The sequence below is a fragment of the Lepisosteus oculatus genome, chromosome 4, assembly GCF_040954835.1.
Source record: "Lepisosteus oculatus isolate fLepOcu1 chromosome 4, fLepOcu1.hap2, whole genome shotgun sequence".
NCBI classification, from domain to species: domain Eukaryota; kingdom Metazoa; phylum Chordata; class Actinopteri; order Semionotiformes; family Lepisosteidae; genus Lepisosteus; species Lepisosteus oculatus.
Genome location: NC_090699.1, coordinates 21525091 through 21550905, shown reverse-complemented (window position 1 = coordinate 21550905; position 25815 = coordinate 21525091). Strand labels below are relative to the sequence as shown.

Here is a 25815-nt window from a genome sequence, read left to right as displayed (position 1 = left end):
CTGAGAGACTAACTTTCTAGCACTTAAGGCTGAGTAAAGAGAGCTATTCTGAAATATGTTCTGAAGGTTTAAGCCTGTTCCCAAGGGTAGCAACCTTCTTACATCAAAGCAGAACAATGCAGCTAAATAAATAAATATTTTCTGCAAGCAAATAATTAAACACCAGCCTAGTGCAAAAATGTACTTCTCATGTTTTTTTTTAGGTTGAAGGGGTTGCAAATATACACTATAACTAAAATCACACAACAAAAATAATAAAATACCGAAAAACTTTCACTATCACTAAACGTTTACCTACAAAAATGTCCTGCTTCAGATTTTTAAGTTAAAATTCATCTACCTCTAATTGCATCAACTTCACTTTAAGAATAATGATCAGCACAACATTAATGTAAACATTCTTGCCATTTCAACACATTGGGACAAAGTGAACCAGCTGAAGTCCTGAACTTCAGCTTTGGGCTAAAATGCATCCACACTGCAGAGCGATGCGAGAGGAGTGGTCTCGGTGATGAAAAGCTTAAACCGGCAGGCAAAGACCACAAAGTGCAGCTCCTTGCACTCGTGGGGTTAATTACATATACAGTACCAATAATCTGGACAACACGTCTTTGTACTGAGAGGAAAGCAGAGATCCAGGAGAACACCCACGTCAAGTACAGACAAAAGACCTAAATTCCAAGCAGACGGTGACAGGATTGAGACCCAGACTACGAGGCTGTGAAGCTACTTTCCACTGTGCCACCTTGCCGTCCCGGAACCATCAAGAAGGCTGCAAATAAACACACAGGCCTGCCTGTGTATTCCTATTCGACACAGCCCGCTGGACAGGCTAGAACAAGAGGCATGCTTTCAGAAGATTACCACCAAAAGCTCTTACCGGTGTTCTGCAAATTATCTTTTCTATTCATTCAAAAATATTCTTAAATTATTTTAATGACGCGCTTTTCATAAACACAAGGCGCTTCGCAACTGCAGCTCGTGTCAGTTCTAATTTGACGTAAGTACGATTTCTCCTATTGGATTATGATTTCATCATAATTACACAGGATTGCATAATTCCCATTGAAAATATAAAGTTTTAAATCTCATTAGTGCATTTTTTTTATTACTTGTCCATGCATCCTCCACCGTCATGACATGTATTGGATGTTAAAAGTGTTAACTTTATATATAAAAGGTCATGAGAGGTCAGTTCCTTTCAAATCGAAAAAGTTCAGTTTTAGCTAAAAGCATGTATTTCTCAAAGCGAGGTGTGTGAATACTCGTTCCCGTTGTCACAAATTATCCTTTCACGCGTGAAGACGTCTTTTTAAGCACCACACTAGTCTAAACCAGTATTAAAAATACAATTGCAAAGTGCAATCTTAGGAAGGGTCCTGTTCATAATTGTAATGTAGACCCGTTGTTATCAGATATCCGCATTCATTAATTTTCCGTGTTAAAGTAAATTCCGATCATTTTTGTTACGGGCACACTATACAGTGAACAGAGTGGTATATATAGAAAGGAACGGCAGTAGACTCGCCTAAAACTATATTAACCACAGATGTTTAAAAGCCATTGCACGTAATCGACAAAAGTTCTTTGTTTAAAAAAAAATGCTAAAACTGAAAACGTGGACAGTGTGGATTGACTGTAACAATGTGTACTACAAAATTGTAAAAACGGGTCAACCCTCGTATTCCTCTTGAACACGAACACATCGATTCAGTCGGACATGAGAGAACTAACCTGCACCTCTCGCTTTGTCCCAGACAACAATGTGTACTCTACTGGCCATTTCTCTTCGCAACAGGCAAGCACACAAACTGCCCGTCAGCCCTGCTCCGACTATTAACACTCGCGACATTGTATATTAGAAAAAATAAATATATAAGTAATTTCAATGATATATTGTAACTTATTTTCAGTTCCCAGGCCTGCTTGGCATAACACCGGGTACAACGTCACAGCTACACTCCCACCTTACTACCGAGTCAGATGCTGGCCCACCAGAACGTTCCCGGGATTTACATGTCCGCTGGAGGAATCGCAGCAACGACCTCACCACTCCCGAACACAGTTCACGATTTCGATCTTAAATTATTTTCCAGGGAATTAAAGAAATGCGTGAATGTAAACAAAACATATAAAACAAGTGTTGCAAAAAAATTAACACTGCAGAGTGTTTCAGTACTTGCTAGATTTAAGAAAAACACTGCGTCCATTTTGTTTATGTTTAATTTACTGCGTCCCCAATCTGGTTATATATTTTTATATACCTATTGGGTATATAGTATACAGAATATTTTTTCTTTGAATAAATGAATGATGTGTGGGCTTGTACATGAGAATCAAAACTTAATCACGCCTTATGTAAGTAAGTACTGTAAACGCCTGCACGTTATACTTTATCAGCTAAGGTGCAGGTAAAGGTTTATTTCATGCTGAAAAGAAAACAATGTGACAATGCAGTGGAGCCTTCGTCAGGTGTAGAACAAGGTACCACAGCCGAGACACTGTTTCTTTTCTTTTCAACATGGAATACACCTTTACCTGTTCCTTTGCAGTCTACGCATGCTGATGCAGCTACTGTACCTACTGTACGTGAATTTCTTAATAAGCTAAGCCAGGACTTAAACCACAAGATAAAGATTGTGTAGTTGTTAGTATCACGTGCCTCGTTTAAACATCCGAGCAAAGAGGCAGTGACACCAGTGGAGTTGGTGAAATTGTTTTTAATGTGGAGCCAGTGTGCAAACTGAACAGCTAAACAAAACCCCAACCCTACCTCTTTAAAATAAGTAGGCGCATGTAGGATTGGTGGGCGAGGACTTCGCTCACATGATGTTACGCATCAGTCAGTTGATGCCCATCTGCTTCAGAACTTAAGGCTGTAGTGAGTTGTGTTAAATAACGTCTACTAAGTAAAGTAGGTTGGCCCGTATTTTCGTCGTCTACTACACTTTTTCCTTTTTATTGTATATACAAGGTTTTTAATAGTTTGTTTAAATGCTTCCTGTTTTACTCTTTTAATTTAAATGAATCCATTCCAGCTTGCATAACCGAAACTTGCTGCATAATTTTGGTGAGTACAGAAAGTAACTTTACTATGTATTGTTGGTTATAAACAAACTTGTCAAAGCTCAGTTTTAAGATAGTGCAGGCTTTGTCATTGTTTTTATAAACCACATCAGCTAATGACAAAACCACCAACCCAACAGAAGAAACTTAACAGTAAAAACGGTTTTCACTTTAATCGCAATTTGAGTATTTTTGTACCATTTCTTAATTTAAGACGAATTACTTCTCACTTTAACTTATTTCGACAATGGCCAGTTACAGACAACTTGACGGACTGACGGACGGATAAGCTGAATCTTATGTACTGGCATGAATAGTTCCCCTTAAATGACGCACAGGTACTGTAGGTGGGTGATCTCTAAGTATGTTTCCGGCAACCTTCATCTCTTCGCACACTTACGAAATGAAATTATAAAATGGCTTTGTCGAGGTCTGTACCTTGTTTTATACTGTAAAGTCAATAAAACCGGTCAAGTAAGCTACCGTATAAAATCATTGTAGAATCAAAATTTGATTCGAAGAATTTGTCAGTTAAACTAAGTCATTCCTGAAAAACAATCAAAGAACTTTATAAATAATTTAAAACAGTCTACAGTTAATAACTGTCTGAAACCCTAAATTAGTAGAATGAAAATATGAAGATGCTTGTGTCCTGATGTGTTCTTGTGCAGGACTCCTGTATTTTCCACCCTGATCGCCACCCGCCACTAACAAGTCTTCCCTCCACATTTTACATTAAATTGATCAACATTAACAAACGTTTAGTGTAAAAAAGACTTTTAGTACAACTATATAAACATCTCACATTAATCAATGTGTAATTGATTTTTTGTGGGATTTTAACCCTTATGGACCTGAACCCCCCGTTAACTTAGTCTTATGTGAAATTAGTTTTGTATTTGCATGTTTTAAATATTTTTTTCTAGAACACACCTGATGTATCTGTACATCAGGTGTGTTCTATCTGTATGATGTTATTTACACTGGCACTTGAACTAAGGTATACGTTACAGTACAAATTATATAACAGTGAAACTCATAACCATATCATTTTATTACAATCCTGCACACTGCACTGATAATTCCTGATATAGCACAGTATATAATCAAATTGCAGTAGTTTAGAAACAGACAGCTGTTGAAGAATATTAAGTAATTTCTTGCAGATGTAGAGTGCTGTTCATCCCAAGGCACCTGAAAACCCTTTGTCTGGGAGTGGTCAGGATGTATCCACTACTGAAGCCCGGCACACTGCTGGGTGACGGACAGCAGCCATTAAGCACCAGCAGCCCCAATACATGGCAGGTCAGGGGGTGGAAGTGAGAAATGGCATCATAACAATTTACAATAATATTGCAGAAGTCATCATTTCTACACCCATTTTGGGTATATATACAGTACATTATATCAAAACCCCTTGGTTCTATACCTCATATTGCAACAAATCTGAATAGTATTTTTTCTATAATTAACAAAAACATACTTAACATTTTAACAGAGCATGATTGTTTTATTTTAAAACAAATCTAAAAAATAGAGAATTGAAAAATCCAGCTTGGACAAGTAGTCAGCCCCCTGAGACTTTAGACATTTAATACTTAGTTGCTTCCCCCTTTGCAGCAATTGCAGCCTCGGGTCTTTAAACAGTATGTTTTAACCAGCTCTTCACATCTTGCGGGTTTAATTTTCACCCACTCTTCCATGCAAAATTGCTCCAGCTGGTGTGGGTTACAGAGGGAGCAGGGGTGTACAGCATTCCTCAGTGCCTGCCACGGGTGTTCTAGGGGAATCAAGTCTGGACTTGGACTGGGTCACTGAGTTGCTTTGCATTTGGGGTCATTGTCCTGCTGAAATATGGATATCTGTCCCAGTTTGATATCTTTTGTAGACTGCACTTGCCTGTATTCTGCTCCATCCATTCTGCCCTGGATTTTGCCAAGTCTACAGTCCCTGCCAATAAAAAGCAGCCCCACAACATTCGTGCTGCCACCACCATGTTTCAATGTGGGAGTGATGTTTTGTGAATGATGAGCAGTGTTCTTCTTTCACCAGACATAATGCTTGGCATTAAGGCCAAATAATTCAATTTTTTGTCAGATTAGACCACAAGGTCCCCCCCATCGTTTCAGAGGCTGCTACACACACCTTTTTGCGTATTCAAGATGGGACTTCATGCGAGCCTTTTTCAAACATGGCTTCCTCCTCACACTCTACCATGCAGCTCAGATTTATGGAGTACCTGAACTATATATTGTTGACTCATTCACCGTTTCCCGCATCTCCATTATGGGACATTGTGGGTGAATTGCAGTGAACTGAAAGGGGCGTACTAGTGTTCAGCCCGTGGTCTGCAAGCTTAAGACCAATTGCAACGAACTCGGTCTCAGTCCCCAGCTCCGTACTAAAACTGTTCTCAATTACAACAAGTCCATAGTAACATCTGCTGCCCTCTAGAGGTAACTGAAGTAGGGGATTAGTTAAAACCACCACAGCACATGGACCGTACTAATACTACACTAAACCTTCCCGAATAAAGTGCAAATAAGATCATTACTACATAATGACTTTAGCATCCGTCGCGTGGAAAATTGTAATATTTAACTACAGTTGGTTTCCAGTCACGACACATTTATTGATAACGAACTTTAATGTATATATCATTTAGTAGAGCTGTATGTTGATTCTTTAGTACGCAATAGTGAATCTTCAGATATCCTGGGGTAAGCTTTTAAATGTTATCTGTCACATCTGGGTGTCAGTGGAATAGTTGTATTTTTATTGCGATAAAACTCAACATTTATGGTTAATTTAAGTAGGGATATTCAGGAATTGTGGAGAATAAGTATGTGCAAGTACTTTATATTCCTACGGGTGGTAAAGTACATGCCTTTGTAAGTCAACATACCTACTGTACGCGCTACTATCACTTTTATTACGTACTATTTTATTACGTAGTTCGGGTGGGGAGCTGCGTCAGCATGCGTAGGCCGCAAAGGAACAAGAAATAGGTGTATTCCATGGTGAAAAGAGAAGAAAGTTTCGGCCGTGGAGCCTTCTTCAGGTGTGAGCAATTATATTAAATTACGTACATGTACGTCTATTTTGGCATATACTGTATGCCGTTCTTAAAGAAGTAACAATGTTGTCGGTGACATTCAGTTTATATATAAGCACGAGACAAAGGAATAACTGTATATTAACATTACGTATTATTTTACAAATCATATTAATTGAAATGTTCCGATTTAGAGGCCCCTGCAGTTCTTGCTAATTAGAACAAAGTTTGCGATTGACCCAGTAAGTCTCTGAGGGTTGTTTTCAGCCTCTTGACAGCTTCTCTGATCAAGGCCCTTGCCCAGCTGCTGAATTTTGCAGGCTTGGCCGTTAAAGATTCTGATAAGGTTTGTGTGTCCTTCATTCCGAGACAATTGAAGAAACAGTGGACCGTGGGAGACTCCTTTGACATCTTTATATCGCTCACCTGACTTGTCTGTGAACATTTCTGTTCCTTAATTTGTTGTGGAAGATCCTTTGTCTTCTCTTGTTTTGTATACAACATCCAATGGGGTGAAATCACACAGACACGTGTATTCAATCTGAATTGTTAACTACTTTAATTACAGGTGGGTTCCAATCAACATATTGTTTAAATTCTGAGGGGATCTAGTTGGGGCAAGCTTATTAAGGAGTGTTAATGCTTAATGAGTGAAGACGTTTCTAATGATGATTTTTAGGGTTTTTCTTTTCACCTAATTCTTTTTTAGCTCAAAACTTTTAAACAAATCAAAATTGTACTGGATGTTGTAAGGATAAAAGGGAAAGAATATGTCTATCAAGATTTCTGGTTATAACACAACAAAATGTCGCAAAATAAAATGGGGGTCAATACTTTCTATACCCACTGTTTGTGAATTCCTCTCTTCAGTGTTTTGATGTGAGAGATGTGAGAAAGTGAGAGAATCTGAATGCCAAAATTAACTAAAGAACTGAAGGTTAGTAGTTTTAAAATGTACAAAGGGGGATTTTTTCTAAACCCTTAGAAGGAAGACGTGCTGTGCTGCAACTGGTCATGTGTTTCCACAGTATGTAGGCGAAGAAAATGTATTTCTAAGCTTTTTTTTTTGGATGATTCAATCTGTTGATCATAGGCTTTAAAAGTATTTAATCACTCAAGCTATATTTGGTTAAGTATTGATAAAGAGTAGGGTTTGAAAAAAAAGATTAAACCTTGACCTTTTATAAGGTACAGTACAGTATGTATCCAATTCCAATGGATAACATTAAAATTAACGTTGATGTTTTGATATAACATTAGCTGGCTAATTTACATAATACATATTTTGGGGAGTAACTAGTTTATTCCACTGATTGCAAATGTTATAACCTCTTTTACAATTAAATAGGCTGGTCTCATTTTCTAGATCAAATCTGCTACTATAATTGAATTAATTCAGATATTTCTATTTAATATCTAATATAAACATGTTTAATAAAGAGCATTTAGGCTGTATGTTGTTATTAAATCAAAAGAATAATTCAATCATAATAATAATATAAATAAAAAAAACATACTTGATTTGTCTCTTGTTTCTTATTGTATCAAGGCCTGTACGTGGTGATGGTTACTAACTTGATATAACTTACAAATGTAAAAGTAGTGATAACATACAATGCATTGCCTTCATAAATACACAGTGTTAATTGTGGGGGAGCAGTCCATGTATGTTAAAATAATAAAAAGTTAACTTCTCCTAATGGTAATACAGAAAATCTTGGAATATTGTTGGACATTAAAGATTGAAATCGGTGAAATGGAAATTTACTACAATACATATTTAATTTGTGATAAGGATTTCTCATATGGGCTGTTATTTATTTCTCAATTACAAACCCATTTTCTAAACAGTGATTATGTTGGCCAAGACAAACTGAAAAAAAAAATATTTTTTTTATTTGCTTATATGATAAGATTGTTGACAGAAAACGGCACCCCTTTTTGTTTCTTAGCTGCCATAATAGAAGAGCACAATAAATCAAGAAATTATTCTGTTTTGTTTAAAGGAGGTGTCTCCAAATCTCACACAGAACCTGTTCCCATTGCAGTATATTAATCCAGACCAGCCCTGAATTTGGGCAACAGTAAACATTTTAAGCTGGGAGCCTTGTGGCATTCTGGTTTCAGACAAGATTTATCCTAACTTGGTAAGTTCTGAGAGAGGATTGTCTCTAAAGAGCCATTTTGTTGCTGTGTAGAATCGTAACAATCATAACAACTAGAGTAAAAAAAAGCCTTGGCTCATGAACTGGCTTTCTCTCTCTTTTGCAGACCAGAGATGGCGTGGTTGCTGTTCAGTGTGGCCCTCTTCATTCTGGGGGCTGTCCAAGGCGAGGACGTCTTCAGCAGGAGCCAAAGGGGACTGGATCCCGAAGTGAACATGAACATTGTAAGTGGCCCACGCGCATTGTTACAGCACATCAGTGAGCCCTGTCATCCTCGAGTACTCAGGGCTTGAGAAGGAATTGTGAAAGCGGCCTTTTTCCTCATAAAATCTAAAAATATGTACATTGGGAAAGAACAAAAGATTAGATGTGATGATTTCATGTAACCGCTGTGTGTGGTATACTGTGTATGTTGTGAAAAAGTTCTGCAGTTTAGATCCCTTTGCATTTACCCAGTAATTCAAGTAATCTTCTTGTTTTATTGTAAGTCTTATATGAGGGGTTTTGTATGATTGTGGCCAAATAGGTAGCTAACTATTAAATTTGTATTGCCTTAATACCAAGGCTGTGATTAGATCTGTGGTTTAATGCCTAAATAAATCCGTCTCTCATGTACTGTTGTCCTATCTGGCTAACAGTTGAAATATTAAAAAGATAATCTTGCAGTTTAGACTTGTTGCGGCCACAACGTAAAGTACTGACCACTATACGATCACGGCGAGCTACCAAGGAGCTGCGAGTATACAGTATATAGTAATTATATACTGTATAGACTATACTATCTGTTATCTGCATCTCCATGAAGAACATATTCAGTTGGTTTTGGTTTAATCAGTCTGAACCTCAGATAATAAACTTCCATATTAATGGTTAAAAGGGCTGTTGAAATATCTCTATTTAAGTTTGATTTTCTGGGTGAACATTGTGGCAGTAGTGGTATAGTTGGCTAATTTTGAGTAGCACAGATGCTACAGGAAGTGAAATAGTGTGGTGCTTTAGATTGCAAGGGACACATCGAGGTGGAAGCCATGTGCATTAAGAAATTCAAATGGAAATGACTTTCGATAATTTTTATTAAATGCTTTACATAATTTTATGTTCGTGAAGATGACATCCCTACTAGTAGATCCAGCTTAAGCAAGAGATCCAGGAAGTAGGGACTGTAGTTTGTCGCTGGAAATAGGTGTCCTGTAAGGTAAGTGTGCTCTGTAGTTTCTGTTTCTCAGAGAGGCTGAGAAGATCATGGAATTGTTATGATACCCTGGTGCTCTTTAATGTGGTATATTATTTGTAAAGCTGGATTGTACCAGGAGGTCGATTTGGATGAGGGAGGATCAACTGTAACGGGCATCTTGATTCTGAGAGAAGGATCTCTGTCTTTCAGTGGGAGACAGTACTTCTTGCATGTATTGTGGAAGACTTATATTGTCTATGCAAAAAGTTAGGACCTTGCGACTTATGACCCCCCAAGCCCACTAACGCATGGGTCAGTATGGATGCCTCTTTACAGATCCGTGCAAAAGCTTCCAAGTAAATCTGATATGGGGCTTCTGTCATTCTGTGCCAGGAACAGGCTACAGTCCCACAGGCCAGTCATCCTGATCTCGCCTACACAGTGGGTAAACATGTTTCTCCTTTGCACAAGGCGGAAGAGTTCTACCACAAAGCTTTAACCCCTGTCATACTGTACCAGTCCTATGTATGGTCCCAGAACAAAACTTGGAGTATTTCTACTCCTTTATACATTTGTATCTTTATAAACTGTTTCTTCACTCTGGCCAGAAATAAGCGGTTTGTTCAGATGTTAGCAACGGCTTTTAAGAGCCATTGTTTCCTTGGCCTTCATCTGCAAATAGCACCTTTAAGAAAGAAAGCTGAAGGCAGGAACTACACCATGGGGAGTTCTGCTTTTTTAGCCCACATCTTGCTCTTTTGCAGGCTGTGACATTCCAATGAGACAAATCAGCCCGTGGTGAGGGGGCTGAAAAAAGAAGAGGAAGTAAATGTATTATAAAAAGAACATTTTCTCTTGGGTTACTGTGTTGTAACAATGAGGGTTTGACACTTCACTCATTTCAGTCCAGAAGTGAAATATTAAAAAGAGTACTATGTATAATCAGCAATATCCTGTTGTTCAATTTCTTACTTCTTGCATGCGTGTCTAATTTGTGTTCTATGTGACAGCATTAACAAAGCTTTTGAAAAGTCTTCTCTATATTTTGTAGTCAAAAAAGGAAGGTAGTTGGAAACGAATGATCTAGAGAGCTAAGAAGAAGTCTACAGGAGAGGCCGTAACGCTGATCTACTGTGTTTATCAAATTCCTTCCTCTTTCTTTAATAAAGCTGAAGTTTTTTTTCAAAGTTTTCATGTTCATTCACAGTGTGTGCCTGGATGGCTGGGGCCTTGTTTTGATAACCTGTAACAGGCTGTCGACAAAAACATCACGCACATTGTAAAGTAGAGCCCAGTGTGAATGCAGTTTAAAGAGTGGTTGAACATCTCGCTACAGAGTGACTGGTGAAATTCACTGGCCAGTCATGAGATATTGACACTCTAAAGTGTTTAGGGAAGGAAAATGCCAGTGTTAAGGGCACATTGAATTGTGTGCAACACTGTCAACACAATGCCTTCCGAAGCCTGCAGCAGTGATGGAGTGCCATGAGTGCTGTAGGTACTTCAAATGCACAATGTTCAGGTCAACGGTGTTAATAAGTGAATAAATCCCTGCATGAGCAGAGCTGCATTCACCAAAAATGAAACCATAAGAAAGGTTTTTCATGATTGCTTATATTGTGCCCTTCACCTGTCCCCCTGTTATTAGCATCTGTCGACTGGCCTTACATCCTTACAAAATATTCATTGAATATCAAGTAAAAATATAATTAGGCTTACATAAATGTCTCGATTGCTACATTTAAACAACAGACATTTCATGTTAAAACACTGTCTGCTATTTAATGTAATACTGGTTACTAATAAGAACTTCAACTGATTGCAGGCCTACATAATTTAGTGCAACGTGCCATGTGATTTTCCTGTGCCAATTCAATATCGATATTGTCCATAGCTTCTCTGCTAGGGCAAGACGTGGCTTCTGTATTCACTGTCTGTTTGGCAAAACAGATCAGCATTTTGAGACCTCAGTCATATTATACCGTCTTCCTTTCTTCAATGATGGTGCATTTTCTCTTTTGACAAGAAATGACCTTGTGTTTTCTGTTTACATAAAATGCAGGCTGCAGTACCTGCTCAGAAGTAAACTCATCTACAATGTAGATTCAAATATATATATATACTGTATATAGCATTGAGTTGTGAGAAGGCCTTCCAGAGATTACTCTTTTAAAATGTAAATGTAAATTTATAAAAGTCCCCACCGAAAGAGTAGTGCAGTTGCTGCTAGCACTGGTGCTGAAACTGTAATCAAAGCATCACACATAACCTTTTGTCCCAAGTTTCACCTTAAGATCCTAAGTCATCGCATTTTACATTAATGCTCAGCCCAGTGATCAAAATCTCGGACATAAACTATTTGAATTCCACCAAATGCTGCTACTATGCTTCCTGTTAATATTATTCTTGCAACTTCTAATTGCGCTATACTAGCGTTAATATAATTTTCTTAGAATAAGAGAACTAAAACACATCAAGGTGAACAAAATATGTAAATTGGGCCTTCTGTAAAATGGCCACACAAAGGTACATTTATTCTATGTGACACTTTTTATCTATTTCTGTACCAAATGAGTCACATTAGAGCTGGATGGAAATAAGATGTTTTTTTCTCTTTCTCCTTAATGCTTGTTGAACCGACAGCAGGGTTTATCCTTAAGTGGCCCAAAGTAGAATATCCAGACTGCAGGCCCAGAGGGAGTGGGAAACTACCGTGTGTTTAATAATTCATGGACAGATTGCATGTCAAGGCTGAAGCCAGCACACTCACGCATTTTCTTTGAAGTTTCTGATTAGGATTTATAGCATATCTGGAAGGGGGATAAAACTTTTAAGTTCTGAGTTTAAAAAAAAACCCGAGATGCTTGAAATGACAAGCTGAATTTGGGGAGGCTTCTATTTTTTTCTCTAATGGATTCTGCATTGCTTACTTGTTGAAAAACTATGACTTTAAATCCCTTAAAATATCCCTGTGTGACAACATACCATTTTAATTAATATAATGTGCTCTGGTTTTTATCGCAATGCTAAAAGATTCTTGATTTTTTAAATTTAAATAAATGAACACTTCCTACATCAACATCAAACAAAATGTCTTCTTAAGAAATGCAAAAATAGTGTATCTAGCCAATACTATGCTTATCTTCATTAGGGTTTGCATCACCACAGTCTGATAGGGGCCATGGACAGATAATTTATCTTGGTTTCTTTCTCTCCTGTAGAGCCAGATCATTTCGTACTGGGGTTATCCTGTGGAGGAGTACGAAGTCATTACTGAAGATGGCTATATCCTGAGTGTAAACAGAATCCCACATGGGATTAAGAAGAATGCAGCAGGTACTGTGCGTTTAAGATAGATCAGAAGCAATTGAAGTTGCTGAATTTGTGATGACACTGGCGATTTCTAATGGGTTCTGAAAATTTTTTTTGAAGTATTGAAGTGTATTCATTTTGACAAAACTCACTCTAAAGCACCCTGCCTTGCCTTAGTAGTTTGTAATTATAACATAACATGGCCAAATAAATATAACTCAGTCCTTAATGAAAACTTGCATTTCCTGTCATACTGTAGCTGGAGAAACATCTTCTGGCGTAGGAGCATCTGAGAGTATTCGTTACTCCTAACATTTTAAAATTAGATTCTGAATGTGCTCTTTACACCTCCTCATAGTATGCTTCACACTGTAAAATACCAAAACTCTAAGCTAAATATAAATCTCTACAAACACGGTGATGAGAGGTAGAAAGGTATGTCTGACTTCTTACCATTAGTGAGCTCAGCAGAGAGAAGGAAGCCATACAGTATTTCTGTTACTGTGAGGTATCAATATGTGCTTGTTCAAAAAGTGTGAACACAGTAAACATGTTAAGTAGGTTCTGAAGTGAGTTCCTTGTAGCCCTAGTATTAAAAAGACAATCCTCTCTTAAACCTTGATGTATTACACTTTAAATTTAAGTACTGTCAGTCCTTTGAGATGATAACTGTTGTATATGGTCTTACAACAAAGGCCTTTCTTGACAGAGCACAGTAATGATAAAGCACCACAATCAAAATTCCACCTTGTTTTTGGAATTGTAGGGTGAATCTTAACACGTAACTATATTCAGCATTACTGGTTCTGTATTTAGTTGCAGTTGTGTACTTACAGTATGTGGTCTCTCACAAATATACCAACCCATTTTCTGTCACAAGTTCTTCAAATTGTTAACCAATGCTCACACGAAGGGAGTCAAAATCTGCAAAAAAAGTCTCCAAACCCAGTTGGATTTAGTTCTAAGGGCCGTTGTGAGCTCCAGTGAGAAATATGCGACATGACACAAAAGCCTGTTACATTCATAGAAATCTATCTGCAAAAATATAAACGGCACACTTGTCTTCGGTTTCATAACCCATTTATTTTTGGTCACTTTGCCACTTGTTCCCTTTATCATGAATTTTACAAGCAAGGAGGCCTAACACAAGTAGGAGTGCGAGAAGCTGTGGCCAGGCACATTCTTAACTCGTGTGTGGAGCCATACAGATTTACTGTGCATAAACCAGCATCCTGTTCATGTAGTGTAACCACCCCAGCCACATTATGACGGGGATCTGGATGTCTGCCACATGTATGTCACCAGTGTAAGCCCCTTGCCAGCACTCCACATGGCAGCACTAATGCGCAGCAGGATAGCTGCCTAAAATAAGCAATGACAACAACCAGTCCTGACTGATCTTGCCTGTAGGGTGCATGAGAACTGCTTTTCTTATGATGAAACCATCCAAGTGGTTTTGAATCCCATTGTCTGGGCGGATTTAAAAAGGGAGAGCAAATAGGAAATGTAATCTGTGACACTCGCAGGTAGTAATCCCGAGCATTGATTCACGGATTTAGATATCAAATGGTAAACGGGGATCCACTCCTACATAGGCTACTAGAAATCAATTATTTTGTTTTTTCTTATTTCCTGTTCTTTGCTTCTGATATTTCTTTAATGACCAAAGTGGTAATTAAACAGAGGTTTTAATCTAATTTGGGGAAACTAAATGGTGAAAAGCATATTCCAAAGCCTCTGGCCTGCATCCAGCTCTCTCTGTTGTATAGACACTATACAGAACCAACTCGAATGATAAGTATGAGTAAGTTGCCTTAGCATAAATTCTCCTGTAGGTGTATTAATGTAGCTCTTTTCCTTCATTCAAGTGTCCTCTCATGAAGTTAAGGGAAGCTGGAGTTATTTACACAGGGTGCAATAAATCATCTTTTGGGTTTAAATAAAAAAAATCATGATTTATTATAATGGTCACTATTTTCCTTACAAATGCAAGAGAAGTCTGACAGATTTTGTTTTTCCCTTTTTTTTCTCTACATCTATGCAGTTTCTTAATTCTTCTAATCTGGAAAACAAATTGGTGGATTGATCATAAATGTATTCTAAAATGTTTTCACTAATCAGACAACCATCAGATTGTTTCCCTCTATGCCAGTCTTTCATCAGGGCATTTGAATGAGTGTGAAAGGAGCTGCCAGTGATTCTCTATGCTTCACTTTCCACTCTATAGGTTAGAAGTGTGCTGGTAGTGTGATGAATATTCATTTTAATTGTGCACCAACAAGTCTATCACTTCATGCATTTAGCTGGAAATAACAATTACATTAATCAGATTCATTAATTAGATACAAGAGGTGTCAGCCCCCTCCCCAGGGTTCAAATGAATTGTTTTGGGAGGAGCGGCAGCAATTTATAGCTTGTGCTGATAATTAATCAGAGCACATACTGTGTTTTCAATTTCTCATTACACTTCGATGATTCAGATCTTAAAATATCAAAAATGTTTTCCAGGGGGTTTGTTTCGGATTTTTACTAAAATTGCTGAAGACGTTACCACTACAAATACATCTTAAGGGGTTAAGATAGGATTAAGATAACACTTCTGCTTTGTTATGATTTGTTATGCTTTGTTATTCCTGATGTCAAGGTAGTGAGAAAAAAAACTTACATATCATACAGCCACCGTTTTTTATGTCCTGATTTTTATCCATGTTGTCATGCATGTGAATGAGATTTGTAGGAAAAAAAAAACAAGTTGTCTGTTTTCAACCACATTCCAATCTCTTTGTTTGAGTTCATTGAGAAAATACTTGTTCCAGTATTCATTTCCAGTAGTACACAAGCACTGGGCTTTTCTCCTTTGTCATGTCACATTTTATGAGATGCATTCTACAGAACTCCCTTGAGCTGCAATTAGAAGGGGCTCAGATTTCAGCAGATGAAGGTTTAAAAAATATTCGATTCTTGCTGTGGCCTCGCCCATGTCTCCAGCAACTCCAGAGAAGTCAGCTGTACACAAAATGTCTGGACAGCAGAATAACAGACCCTGTTAATTTAACAGACAACAAAAGGGTTTTGTAAATTACACAAAAAATGCCACAAACCGAGGTGGGGGAAGCTGGTAAGGAGAATTGTTGATTTGAAGTTAAACAATCATATCGGCTACAGTACTGTTTGTGTTGCTGAAAAGTGGAGTGCATATCCTGTTTCTGGCGGATCTCAGCGATAAAGATCCCAAAAAAGAAAACGAAAGAGGTCTTTTGTGAAGTGGACATTTGTGAACTCCTCGGGCCTAAAAAATTATAGTCAAAATTACATGGTCAGCCGACTCCCTCTGGTGGTGAATAGTTAAACTCTTGGAGAACAAATACCAGGAAAGCAATATAGTGTGTACACTCAGAAGTGCTCTACGAAACCTCAGGCAATCTTCTCTTCAATTCTTGTGAGCAACAGTTCTGTTATATAGATTACATGTAATCTACCAAGAAAAATTGTGTTTACTTATTTTTCTACAGGACTGGGTAAATTTACAGGCTTTAATCTATAAAAACTGTTTCATTGATATTTTGTGCCTTGTTCTGAAGCCTGCTGTTGTTATTGATTATTGCCTGTCAGAAGCACAGTACATAGATTAATATTTCATGGAGCTGTGAACAGATACAAGAAGCATCATGGCTTCTCAGCTTAAAACATGATACAGTATGTTAATCATAAAACTAGAAAGGAGAGCATGAAATTTGGTTTAGTGTGATGAGAACATGTTTTCAAGTCTCTTCCTTCTCAAAAAAACATTGCATGTGTATATTGTCAATGCTTGGCTCAATTCTAGATCACTAATAAGTTCTGTTCCAGTTGTCCTTTGCCCAGGGCTGAAATTAAATCTAATGGGTCAACATCATGTGCCTGTATGGAAATCTACGAACAGAATGTTTTATGAACTTTAATGGTCCATCGTTCTAATTTATATATTGTGGTTCATAAACTGTGGTTCTAATAAACAGGCTAAACGGTAACTGTTCTTGTGTTATAATGTTCTTACATTCTTGTGCTCGTTACAACCAGCTCCTAAAAGAAATAGTCCAAGAAATATACTGTGGGATCCCTTTTGTTGATGTCACAGTTACTACACATTTTTTGTAAAGACACCCAAAAAGAAATCCTCATTTGCTTTTCAGTGGGTATGCATCCACTGTGTGATGTTTCATATCAGACCCTGTGTCTCCTTGCAGGACCAAGGCAGGTGGCCTTTCTTCAACATGGCCTGCTGGCCGCTGGGAGCAACTGGGTCACCAACCTGCCCAACAGCAGCCTGGCCTTTATCCTGGCAGACGCTGGCTATGACGTGTGGCTTGGAAACAGCCGGGGGAACACCTGGTCCAGGAAACATGTGACGCTCAGCCCGGACCAGGATGCCTTTTGGGCATTTAGGTATCGAGGCAAACCGGCATTGCTTGTTCGTGGTTATTACACTTGCCCATCCTTCACACAGAGTCCATTTCTGAATGAATTCAGGCTTGGTCACTTTGATAAATGGGCAAATGCAGTGGTCCAGCAGCAGATTCAATTTCTGTTTCATATGTGCAATCTTCACTTTCAGGCCTGAATGCTGGATTTTTTTACTGTATTAAATTCGTGTTGGTGAGGGTGTACCCTGTGATTTCGGATAATACCTCATGTATATATCTAATACAGAACGTCTCTTATGTTACATGTCATGTGTAATAAATATACTGTATGTCTAGTTAAATATAAGAAGGTACTTTGTTAGCTTTGCAATGAGACGTGCTGTTATTAAAAATTAAACCTGTCTAAAATGTAAGTCAGTATGTTAGTCTGTACAGTTCATCTCATGGTCATGTTCAGACCGTAAAGTAATAATAATAATAATTATTATTATAATTGCTTACACTTACATAGCACTTTTCTGGACACTCCACTCAAAGCGCTTTACGGGTAATGAGGACTCCCCTCCACCACCAATGTGCAGCATCCACCATAGTGCACCAGAACGCTCACCACACATCAGCCATCAGTTGGGAGGAGAACAGAGTAATGAAGCCAGTTCATAGATGGGGATTATTAGGAGGTTATGATTGGTAAGGGCCAATGGGAAATTTGGCCAGGATGCCAGGGTTACACCCCTACTCTTTTCAAGAAAGACCCTGGGATTTTTAATGACCACAGAGAGTCAGGACCTCAGTTTTACATCTCATCCAAAGGACGGCGCCAGTTTACAGTATAGTGTCCCCATCACTATACTGGGGCATTAGGACCCACATGGGCTGCAGGGTGAGCGCCCCCTGCTGGCCCCACTAACACCTCTTCCAGCAGCAACCTTAGTTTTTCCCAGGAGGTCTCCCCTCCAGGTACTGACCAGGCTCACATCTGCTTAGCTTCAGTGGGTTGCCAGTTGTGAGTTGCAGGGTGATATGGCTGCTGGCTAAAGTGTTGCACTAAAGTGTTGCACTAAAGTGTTGCACTAAAGAGCAATGATGGTGCCCATAACAACATAGCCTGTAGCAGAACACCGTGGTGCCTGCTGAGAAAAGCAATGAAGAAATACTTTCCCTCAGTGGTTAAAAAAAGCATTGTGTGGGCCGCCTCTTTATGAAAAAAGGATTTTGCATTTTTTGTTATCATTTCCTCTTTTGCACTCCCTAGTCTAACAATGACAAATACTTGTAAGTTGTGCATTTTCTTTGCAGTGTTAATCTTTCTCTTTAAAAATGGCTCATATGATTGGTGCTTTTTTTTTCTTTTTTAATGCAGTTTTGATGAAATGGCAAAAAAAGACCTTCCAGCAGTGATTAATTTCATCACTAAAAGCACAGGCCAAGAACAGATTTACTATGTGGGCCATTCTCAGGGAACTACCATAGGTAAGAGTGACTGAAACGTCTTAACAAAACACTACATTGGACACATTTTATTTTAAATATCCCAGAGTCAGGATCATTACATTCATTTAAAAAGACACTTTTACAATAAAGTGAAGGAGATAGTCCATATTTTATATATAGTTGTGTGTTGTATATTTCTTAACATTTTAACTAAAGTCACATTGAGGAACAACGTATATATGTGTATGTTTTCTATAGTTAGGTATGTATACAAATGTAGGTAATACACTGTATATTATATGTATCTGCTTAATGCAAATGTCATCTGGAGGAGGGAAACAGCAGTGTGACTGGTGTGTTTTTGTATGTGTCTTAGGTTTTATAGCTTTCTCCACCATGCCTGAGCTGGCTAGCAAAATCAAGACATTTTTTGCACTGGCCCCAGTGGGTACAGTTGATTTTGCCACCAGCCCCATGACCAAACTCTCCATATTTCCCGAATTCCTTATCTGGGTAAGCAAGCCGTGCAGGAAGCAGCATTGCATGGATTTAGATTACATTTTAGACTAATTTGTGACAATTTTTTGGAAGTTTTGCTGTTAAGTATGATTAAAATGCATAATTTATTGCATGTGTAATACAAAAAGAAATCCCAAGAAACAAAATGGCATTTGAAGATTTAAAAAGCAGGGCATTTTCTTTGACTTAATGTTAGCTGCTTGAAGTCTTTGCGAATTTAATAACGTGCGTGGCATTTATCTGCATATGGCTCATGCCAAGAAATGATTAAGATGCAGTTTTCCCTGAATCGGTCCATTATGAATTCTCTTTAACAAGACCTCCAATTCAAATCCACAGGAACTCTTCGGAAGAAAGGATTTCTTCCCCCAGAGCTCTCTGATTAAATGGTTTGCAACTGAATTTTGTAGCGAGGTCCCACTGGATGAACTGTGTGGCAATATTTTCTTCGTCCTCTGTGGTTTTGATGAGAAAAACCTGAACATGGTAAGTTTAGTCTAACATCAGAGGCGTAATGAACAAAAACAATCTCTTCAGTAAACCGTTTTTACTACCTCTGGATATTAATTGATTTTGGAAATTTTTATCTAAAATGGAGCCATTATTCTTCATTTACTCAGAAACTATTTTTCATTTTTAATCTGACTCTGTCCCCTTATTTGCTTAAGCAATTCTTGTTTTTCTGCTTTGTAAACATTTCTGAAAAAGTTCAGTGTCATGAAGTGTCCTGCTATTGTCTCTAGTCTCGAACTCCTGTGTACACCACACACTGCCCTGCTGGGACCTCGGTACAGAACATGCTTCACTGGAGACAGGTAAGGAACTTTGCCATCATGAGTCACTCAAATCTGGCGTGCAGGCTTTGTGTTTTAGAACTGGCTGTGCATTTTTAAGAATTAAAATATGAGTGGCATGTTTTGTATTCAACCACCCTTGGGGTAATTTAGTAAAATTGCAGAGAAGAAATATTTCAGTTTTGTAAAGAACAAATATTGAAAGTAATTTTAAACAGACAAACATACATACTTTTACATCTGTCATCAGAAAGCCATTTATTCTTGGTAAGGGATGCAGAAATCGAGAGTCTGTCGAGGGAGCACACGGCACTGGACGGGACACTAGTTTCTTGCAGGACACACACAGACAATTTAGAGACACACACTACCCCCAGCACTTTGAGAAAGCATACAGACTCCACATAGAGGGTACCCTATTCCGAAACAAAGCCCAGGGCCCAAGAACTATGAGGTAGCAGTGTTAACTGAACACACTGTTGTTCCATCCTCTGAATATGCTTCTCTAATGAAAATACCTTTTCAGTGATTTTAAATGTTTGTCATCACAGATTTGAGCTTTGTCCGCCCACTAAGAAAATGTTTGTTATGCCAATTTCTGTCATATGTATTAATCAGGTTTCAGGATGGAGTTTACTCTGTACTTTCACCTCCCCTACTGAATGCCTGGGCTCTGGGGAAAGAAAAGAGAGTGATATTGCCTTAGATCTCTGTGCCTACTGGTTACTTTTTTAGCTTTTGACGTAGTAAATGGTTTATGTCACTTAAGTTTTACAATAAATATAAGGATTGAAACAAAGAAAATTAAGTTCTCTTGAAAAAGAAAGGACTTGTAATGTAAGATGACTTTATTATGGTGACATCACTCCTCTGGGACTCCCAGTGGTGTTGAAGTCTCCTACTGAGTGAGTTAATCTTTTAGTTTAGTGGATTTCAGCAATGTTGAATTCAGAAAGACAGCGACCAAATCCCAGCTGGGGGTGACTGAGTGGTCCCAAGTAATGGATGCTGGAAACTTAGTAATGAACACTTTGAACTGCACATTTTACTAAACATAGTTTCATGTGTAAGACCCTAATTACGAGACTGTGTTCTGAGCTCCTTCCTGAACAGTTCACCTTTGACAGTTGCACAGATTTTTATAATCAGGTCAGTGTTTTTTTTTCTGCTAATGCATAACAGACTGTTCACAAGACAGTATATATATATAAAGTACATAACTACCATACAACAAAAGTTTGGTTGGTAATATGAACATGACCATAAAATGTTGGTAAAGTGTTAATTTTTTAACTGTTTATACAGCAGTATAATGTGTACTCTAAATGGAGCGCAGCATTTATGTCTTTATAACCTACACACATGGAGATATTTAGTGTGTTATTAGATATGTATGTCTTATTGCTTTAATGTGTTCCAGATTTTAAGATGATTATCAGATTTGTGAATGCCTTTTTTTATTTTAGGAAGCTAATGAACTGTGGTTGGCAGTTTTTTTCTAAGATAAAAAATAAATCCACAGCTCATTATAAACAGAGAAACAAGCAACCTGAAACTTCAGCAGGAGTGCAACGTGCTATACCCAGGGCTCACACATCTGCTCCCTGAGAGTAACGTTTGCAGGGCTCCTTAAATCACCAGCTGATTCTGGCAAGTGCTGGAGGGGTTAAATGGTGTGATTAACTCATAATTGAGCCACTTTAACCCTCTCCTCGGGTCTTGTGTTTTTCTGATTTAAACAGACCTCCAAACTCTCCTGGACTGTTGCGCTTGGAGATACCTGCCTGAAATCTGTTGATAACCCTATTATTTAACACAGCTTTAAACGTAAATGTAATTGAAACCCTGACACTTACCTTAGCACTGAAGTGATTTTATATTTACCAATCAGCAAGATTGTCCAGATATGCAGTAGATCATACATTAAGCAAATGTTCCTTAATCATTGGCGTGTCAAATAAATACAGCTTCAACTGTTTTAATTACCTAATATAATCACAGTTTCAGGTATGAAGGTCCCCAGTCCAAAATCCAAAGACTTGGATGAAATTGCAAGTACAGTACAATTACTTTGTGATTATGAATGAGTTTGGTTGCACCTTAGCTATGATAAGTAAACATTTATTCCTTTCACTCACATAGGCTACTGTGATGAGTTGTAGTAGGAGACATCTGTATAAACTGAACACAAATGTAGACAACTGACAGTTGTTTTTGTATTTATAGCTCATAAAGACAAGGAAACTGATGGCTTTTGACTATGGCACATCTGGAAACATGGCACATTACAACCAGGTAGGTCTTTAAATGGGGTGTGTGTCTGGAAAGTTGAGGGTGTTGTAACAGTGTGGGAGTGGAAGGAGACACACAAGGACAACACCAGTAAAAGTCACACCCCGTTTGAGGGGAGGGGAGGCTAGCAAAATCCAAAAAGAAAAAAACTAAAAGGAAAAAAGAAAAAGCACACTGCTCTGCACAGCGGCATCCAGACTGGACTGTCCCTATTTAACAGGATCCAGTCTGGGAGAAAAAAGCACCACTTGGGAACAGCCTTATCCTATTTAGCAGCTATCCCTATTTACTTATGGCCAAACTGGACGAAAAGGAGAGCAAGGCTAAAAAAAAAGAACTCAACCTGTCCTAGTGAGGATAGACAGCAGGACAGGGGAGAAGAGGTTCAGCCTGCCCCGGTGAGGGTACATACAGTAGTGGGACAGGAGAAATGAAAAGAAAATGAAAATGAAAGAAAAACACATCACAGTCCCCTCCGGGACTGTCACCGGATGGTTCTCCACTTGGGGGTCTGCTCTTCCCTCCGAGGAGGTGTTCAGTGTGTCTTAAAGAGCCCCTGAAGCTGCGGCTCGTCCTTAATCAGCCAGGGCTGCTGTGGCTGAAAAAAGGCAACCTGTTGCCCTTAATCCAAGACTCCATTTCCACACTGAACATGCCACAGTAGCAGTATTTTCAGAATGTCCTGTGAAGTGCTTGAAGGGATTATAATTGTAGCGGTCACACTTCAAAGTCCGAACACCGCTAACAAAGTTCTTAGGGTTACTTGTCACTGGAAGCTTAATCTCTAACCTGTGACCATTATAATAGATAGATACTTTATTGTAATGATTGACAAAAATGCAATTTCAAGAAACTAAGAACACACACTGTATGTCTGTAGTATTTTGGAATAAAGATGAGCCTTGCAGGTCAGTAAACTATATCTCCAGAGGCAACGGTCTTACCCAGGTACAGTATAATTGACAAGTTGCTGTTGAACACTGAAAGTTTATCCCCTGAAGGTTGAGTAAGAATCCTAAAGGTTACTTGCTCAAGTTCAGTTCACTCCTATTTTATCACGTTATTCTATACAGACAAGTCATCTCAGGACATCCTTGTAATCTGTTTAAATCCCAAACAAAGTTAAATGTGACCAGAAAGAAGAACGATTATTGGAGAAGTAACTCATTTAACTTTGCCTGGGACTGTGAGTGAATTTAATCAGCGAGAAGCCCAACCTGTTGATTCTTAAAGGAGCATCACCTCAATTATTGCTGAGATGCTCTATTCTAGAATAACAATGTTAAATATGAGATCTCCAATATCCGGTTCCAATAGAGTTTGTACCTCAGTCACATAGCTAAGGAAATTGTATATAATCACAGTGTTCATTCAGGATTAGTCCTCAAGTCTGTCACCAGAGAGTGCTTCATTTACAGCTCCGAACAGCTATCAGCATGAGGAATATTTGTAATAGTTACATATCTGAATGAACTGTCACATCTTACCTTTGGTGGAGAAAGAAGATTAAAAAACATGGGGAATCAGAATGTGCATCTTTGGTATTAATGTCAGTTTCAGAAATGGTATTAATTAAATAACTTTATTTGTTTTAAAGGTGTTAAGACAGGGTCCACAGATTTTTTTCTTATGTCAGTACTTGCTTGCGAAGCAACTGAAGCATCTCCTCACTTGTCTCCCATTTGTCAGCCCACTCCTCCGCAGTACCACATCAGAGACATGAAGGTGCCCACTGCCCTGTGGTCAGGAGGGCATGACTGGCTGGCTGATCCCAAAGATGTGGCTTTGCTCCTCACCCAGATCTCCAACCTGGTGTACCACAAGGACATCTCCCACTGGGAGCACCTGGACTTCATCTGGGGGCTGGATGCCAATCAGCTGATGTACAGTGAGATGGTGAAGCTCATGAACCAGAATGCTTGAGGTGTTAACATTCTCACTGGCCACACTGCCCTGAAGCAGTTTTAGAAGTTTCGCTCAAAATGTCCCTCTATAGAAAAACCCATTGTTATTAAAAGGTCATGTTGCAGGGATACAAATTATTAACTAAAGGTGCCTCAGCCTGAACTTTGCTGACACGTGTGTGTTATTGTGGTTTTGAATCCTTGTCTCTTCAGTATCATACTACTGAACCCCTTTTCACTTAAATTGTACCTTGATCATAAAGCTTTATCTCATTATTTTATTTAGTAGCTTGTGCTGTGGAATTCCTAGTCTAGAGGATTTTAGCCGGCATTCCAGATTTTAGAACTGATTATTGTAAAGACTTTATTGGAGGGTTTTTCCTTGCAATGTTTGCCACTACCCTTTTTTCCTGGGAGAAAACCACGCAATCTGTTTTTTTTTTTCATATTTCCTAAAATATGTATAAATCTGGTCTCCTTTTACAGAAAATATCAACACAATAAGTGTATAAATATGTTGAGGTTATTATTAAAATGATTAAGTTCACTTTTGATTATTAAATGATTAAAGTTCACCTTTTCCTCTTAGGGATTCTGAAAACTTGACTTTTTAAATATCAATAGCTTTCATATCCATATCACAAACCATTAATCATTTTATTTGGTGTAACCCCCTACCCAATACTTTTCCACAGCTGTCTAGGGAGTCCTAAGCCTACTTATTAGGCAATTTTATCTCAAAGTTACATTTTAAGAATTTTTTATATTATCCTTTTAAATGTGAGCAATACAATTTTATGTCTTAGTTGTGCTCTTAAGGGAATACCACTAATTTTTAATTTGACATAATGTAGTAGAATCACTTGGATGTAGGGAGATCAGGGAGATTGAACGCAAGCATCTCCAATCCCAAACAAATGAAAAACTTGCGTTTTAGTCAATGTTATTGTGTCTGAATTTTGTGTTTTTAGCCCTGCAGAATTTAAATGAGATGAAGCTCCTCATAATTCAGTTACATTCAAAAGTGTTGTTCAGGTAAAGTGAATGACTGGGTTAATTTGCATTTAACAAATGTAAAAATGTTCTCCTTTTTGCCCCCCTCCTGTTTTTTTAACAATGCCTCTGATCAAAGAATGTATTAAACTTTTTTTTGGTAAAAAAGGTGTTTTTGAGCTGTTCTGTCAAACACATGCACTGAGTTGTTCGTTAAAATAAAATTGCCTTCAAAGAATTGGTGTTATTATTATTAATTTTTTTTTTTCCTTAAAAAATCTACACTCGTAGCAACTGGAATAACAGGTTGTCTTCTGTGTACAGTAACACCCGTTCGCTTATTTGAATAGGAGTTGATCTAATCTCTTTAATATTGCTGAGTTGTAAAACATACATATGTTGAGCTTTGTAACTCCAACCAATTCAGTATATGATAATCCTAGCAGCAAGGAAGCATTGGGAGAGTATTCAGAGACAAAAGCATGTATACGAGTACCTGATTCTTAGGGAATGAGCATAGCATTGCACTTTTCACAATATATTCTCAGTTTAACTTTTCAGTTTACCATAGCTTTGCATGCAAATAGATGCATACTACCCTTGTTACATGCTTTTTTTTGTTTTAAAGGAAACTGAGAAAACCTGAGTGTGTAGCTGGATTTTATTAACCATGTCATGAAACAGGAGGTCAGATAGGAGGTTTG

General features: G+C 38.1%; 2 protein-coding genes across 7 annotated transcripts in view; one reads left to right on the top strand and one right to left on the bottom strand.

Annotated features, from left to right (window-relative positions):
- The window catches only part of rnls (renalase, FAD-dependent amine oxidase), a 48291-nt gene extending 46314 nt beyond the window's left edge, over positions 1–1977 (bottom strand). For 2 of the 3 annotated variants that reach the window (XM_015346841.2, XM_006630370.3), the window contains exon 1: positions 1735–1977. In XM_015346841.2, coding sequence (XP_015202327.1) covers positions 1735–1852 — 118 coding nt within the window. In that variant the 5' untranslated portion in view covers positions 1853–1977. Of the gene's footprint in view, positions 1–880; positions 967–1734 lie in introns of those variants that run through there. The other variant, XM_015346842.2, reaches the window with a different exon arrangement.
- lipf (lipase, gastric) lies at positions 519–25349 on the top strand. 4 transcript variants are annotated; one of them, XM_015346839.2, is made up of 11 exons: positions 2840–2914; positions 3039–3070; positions 8393–8510; positions 12682–12796; positions 16999–17197; positions 18539–18648; positions 18986–19122; positions 19468–19614; positions 19872–19943; positions 22149–22217; positions 23904–25349. In XM_015346839.2, exons 3-11 carry the CDS (start codon positions 8400–8402, stop codon positions 24135–24137), a joined length of 1194 nt encoding a protein of 397 aa, XP_015202325.1. In that variant the 5' UTR covers positions 2840–2914; positions 3039–3070; positions 8393–8399; the 3' UTR covers positions 24138–25349. The 4 variants fall into 4 exon arrangements, with proteins under 4 accessions (XP_015202326.1, XP_015202324.1, XP_015202325.1 ...); XM_015346840.2 differs by lacking the exons at positions 2840–2914; positions 3039–3070 and adding an exon at positions 519–1000; XM_015346838.2 differs by having other exon boundaries at positions 2836–3070.
- Positions 25350–25815: the final 466 nt, after the last annotated feature.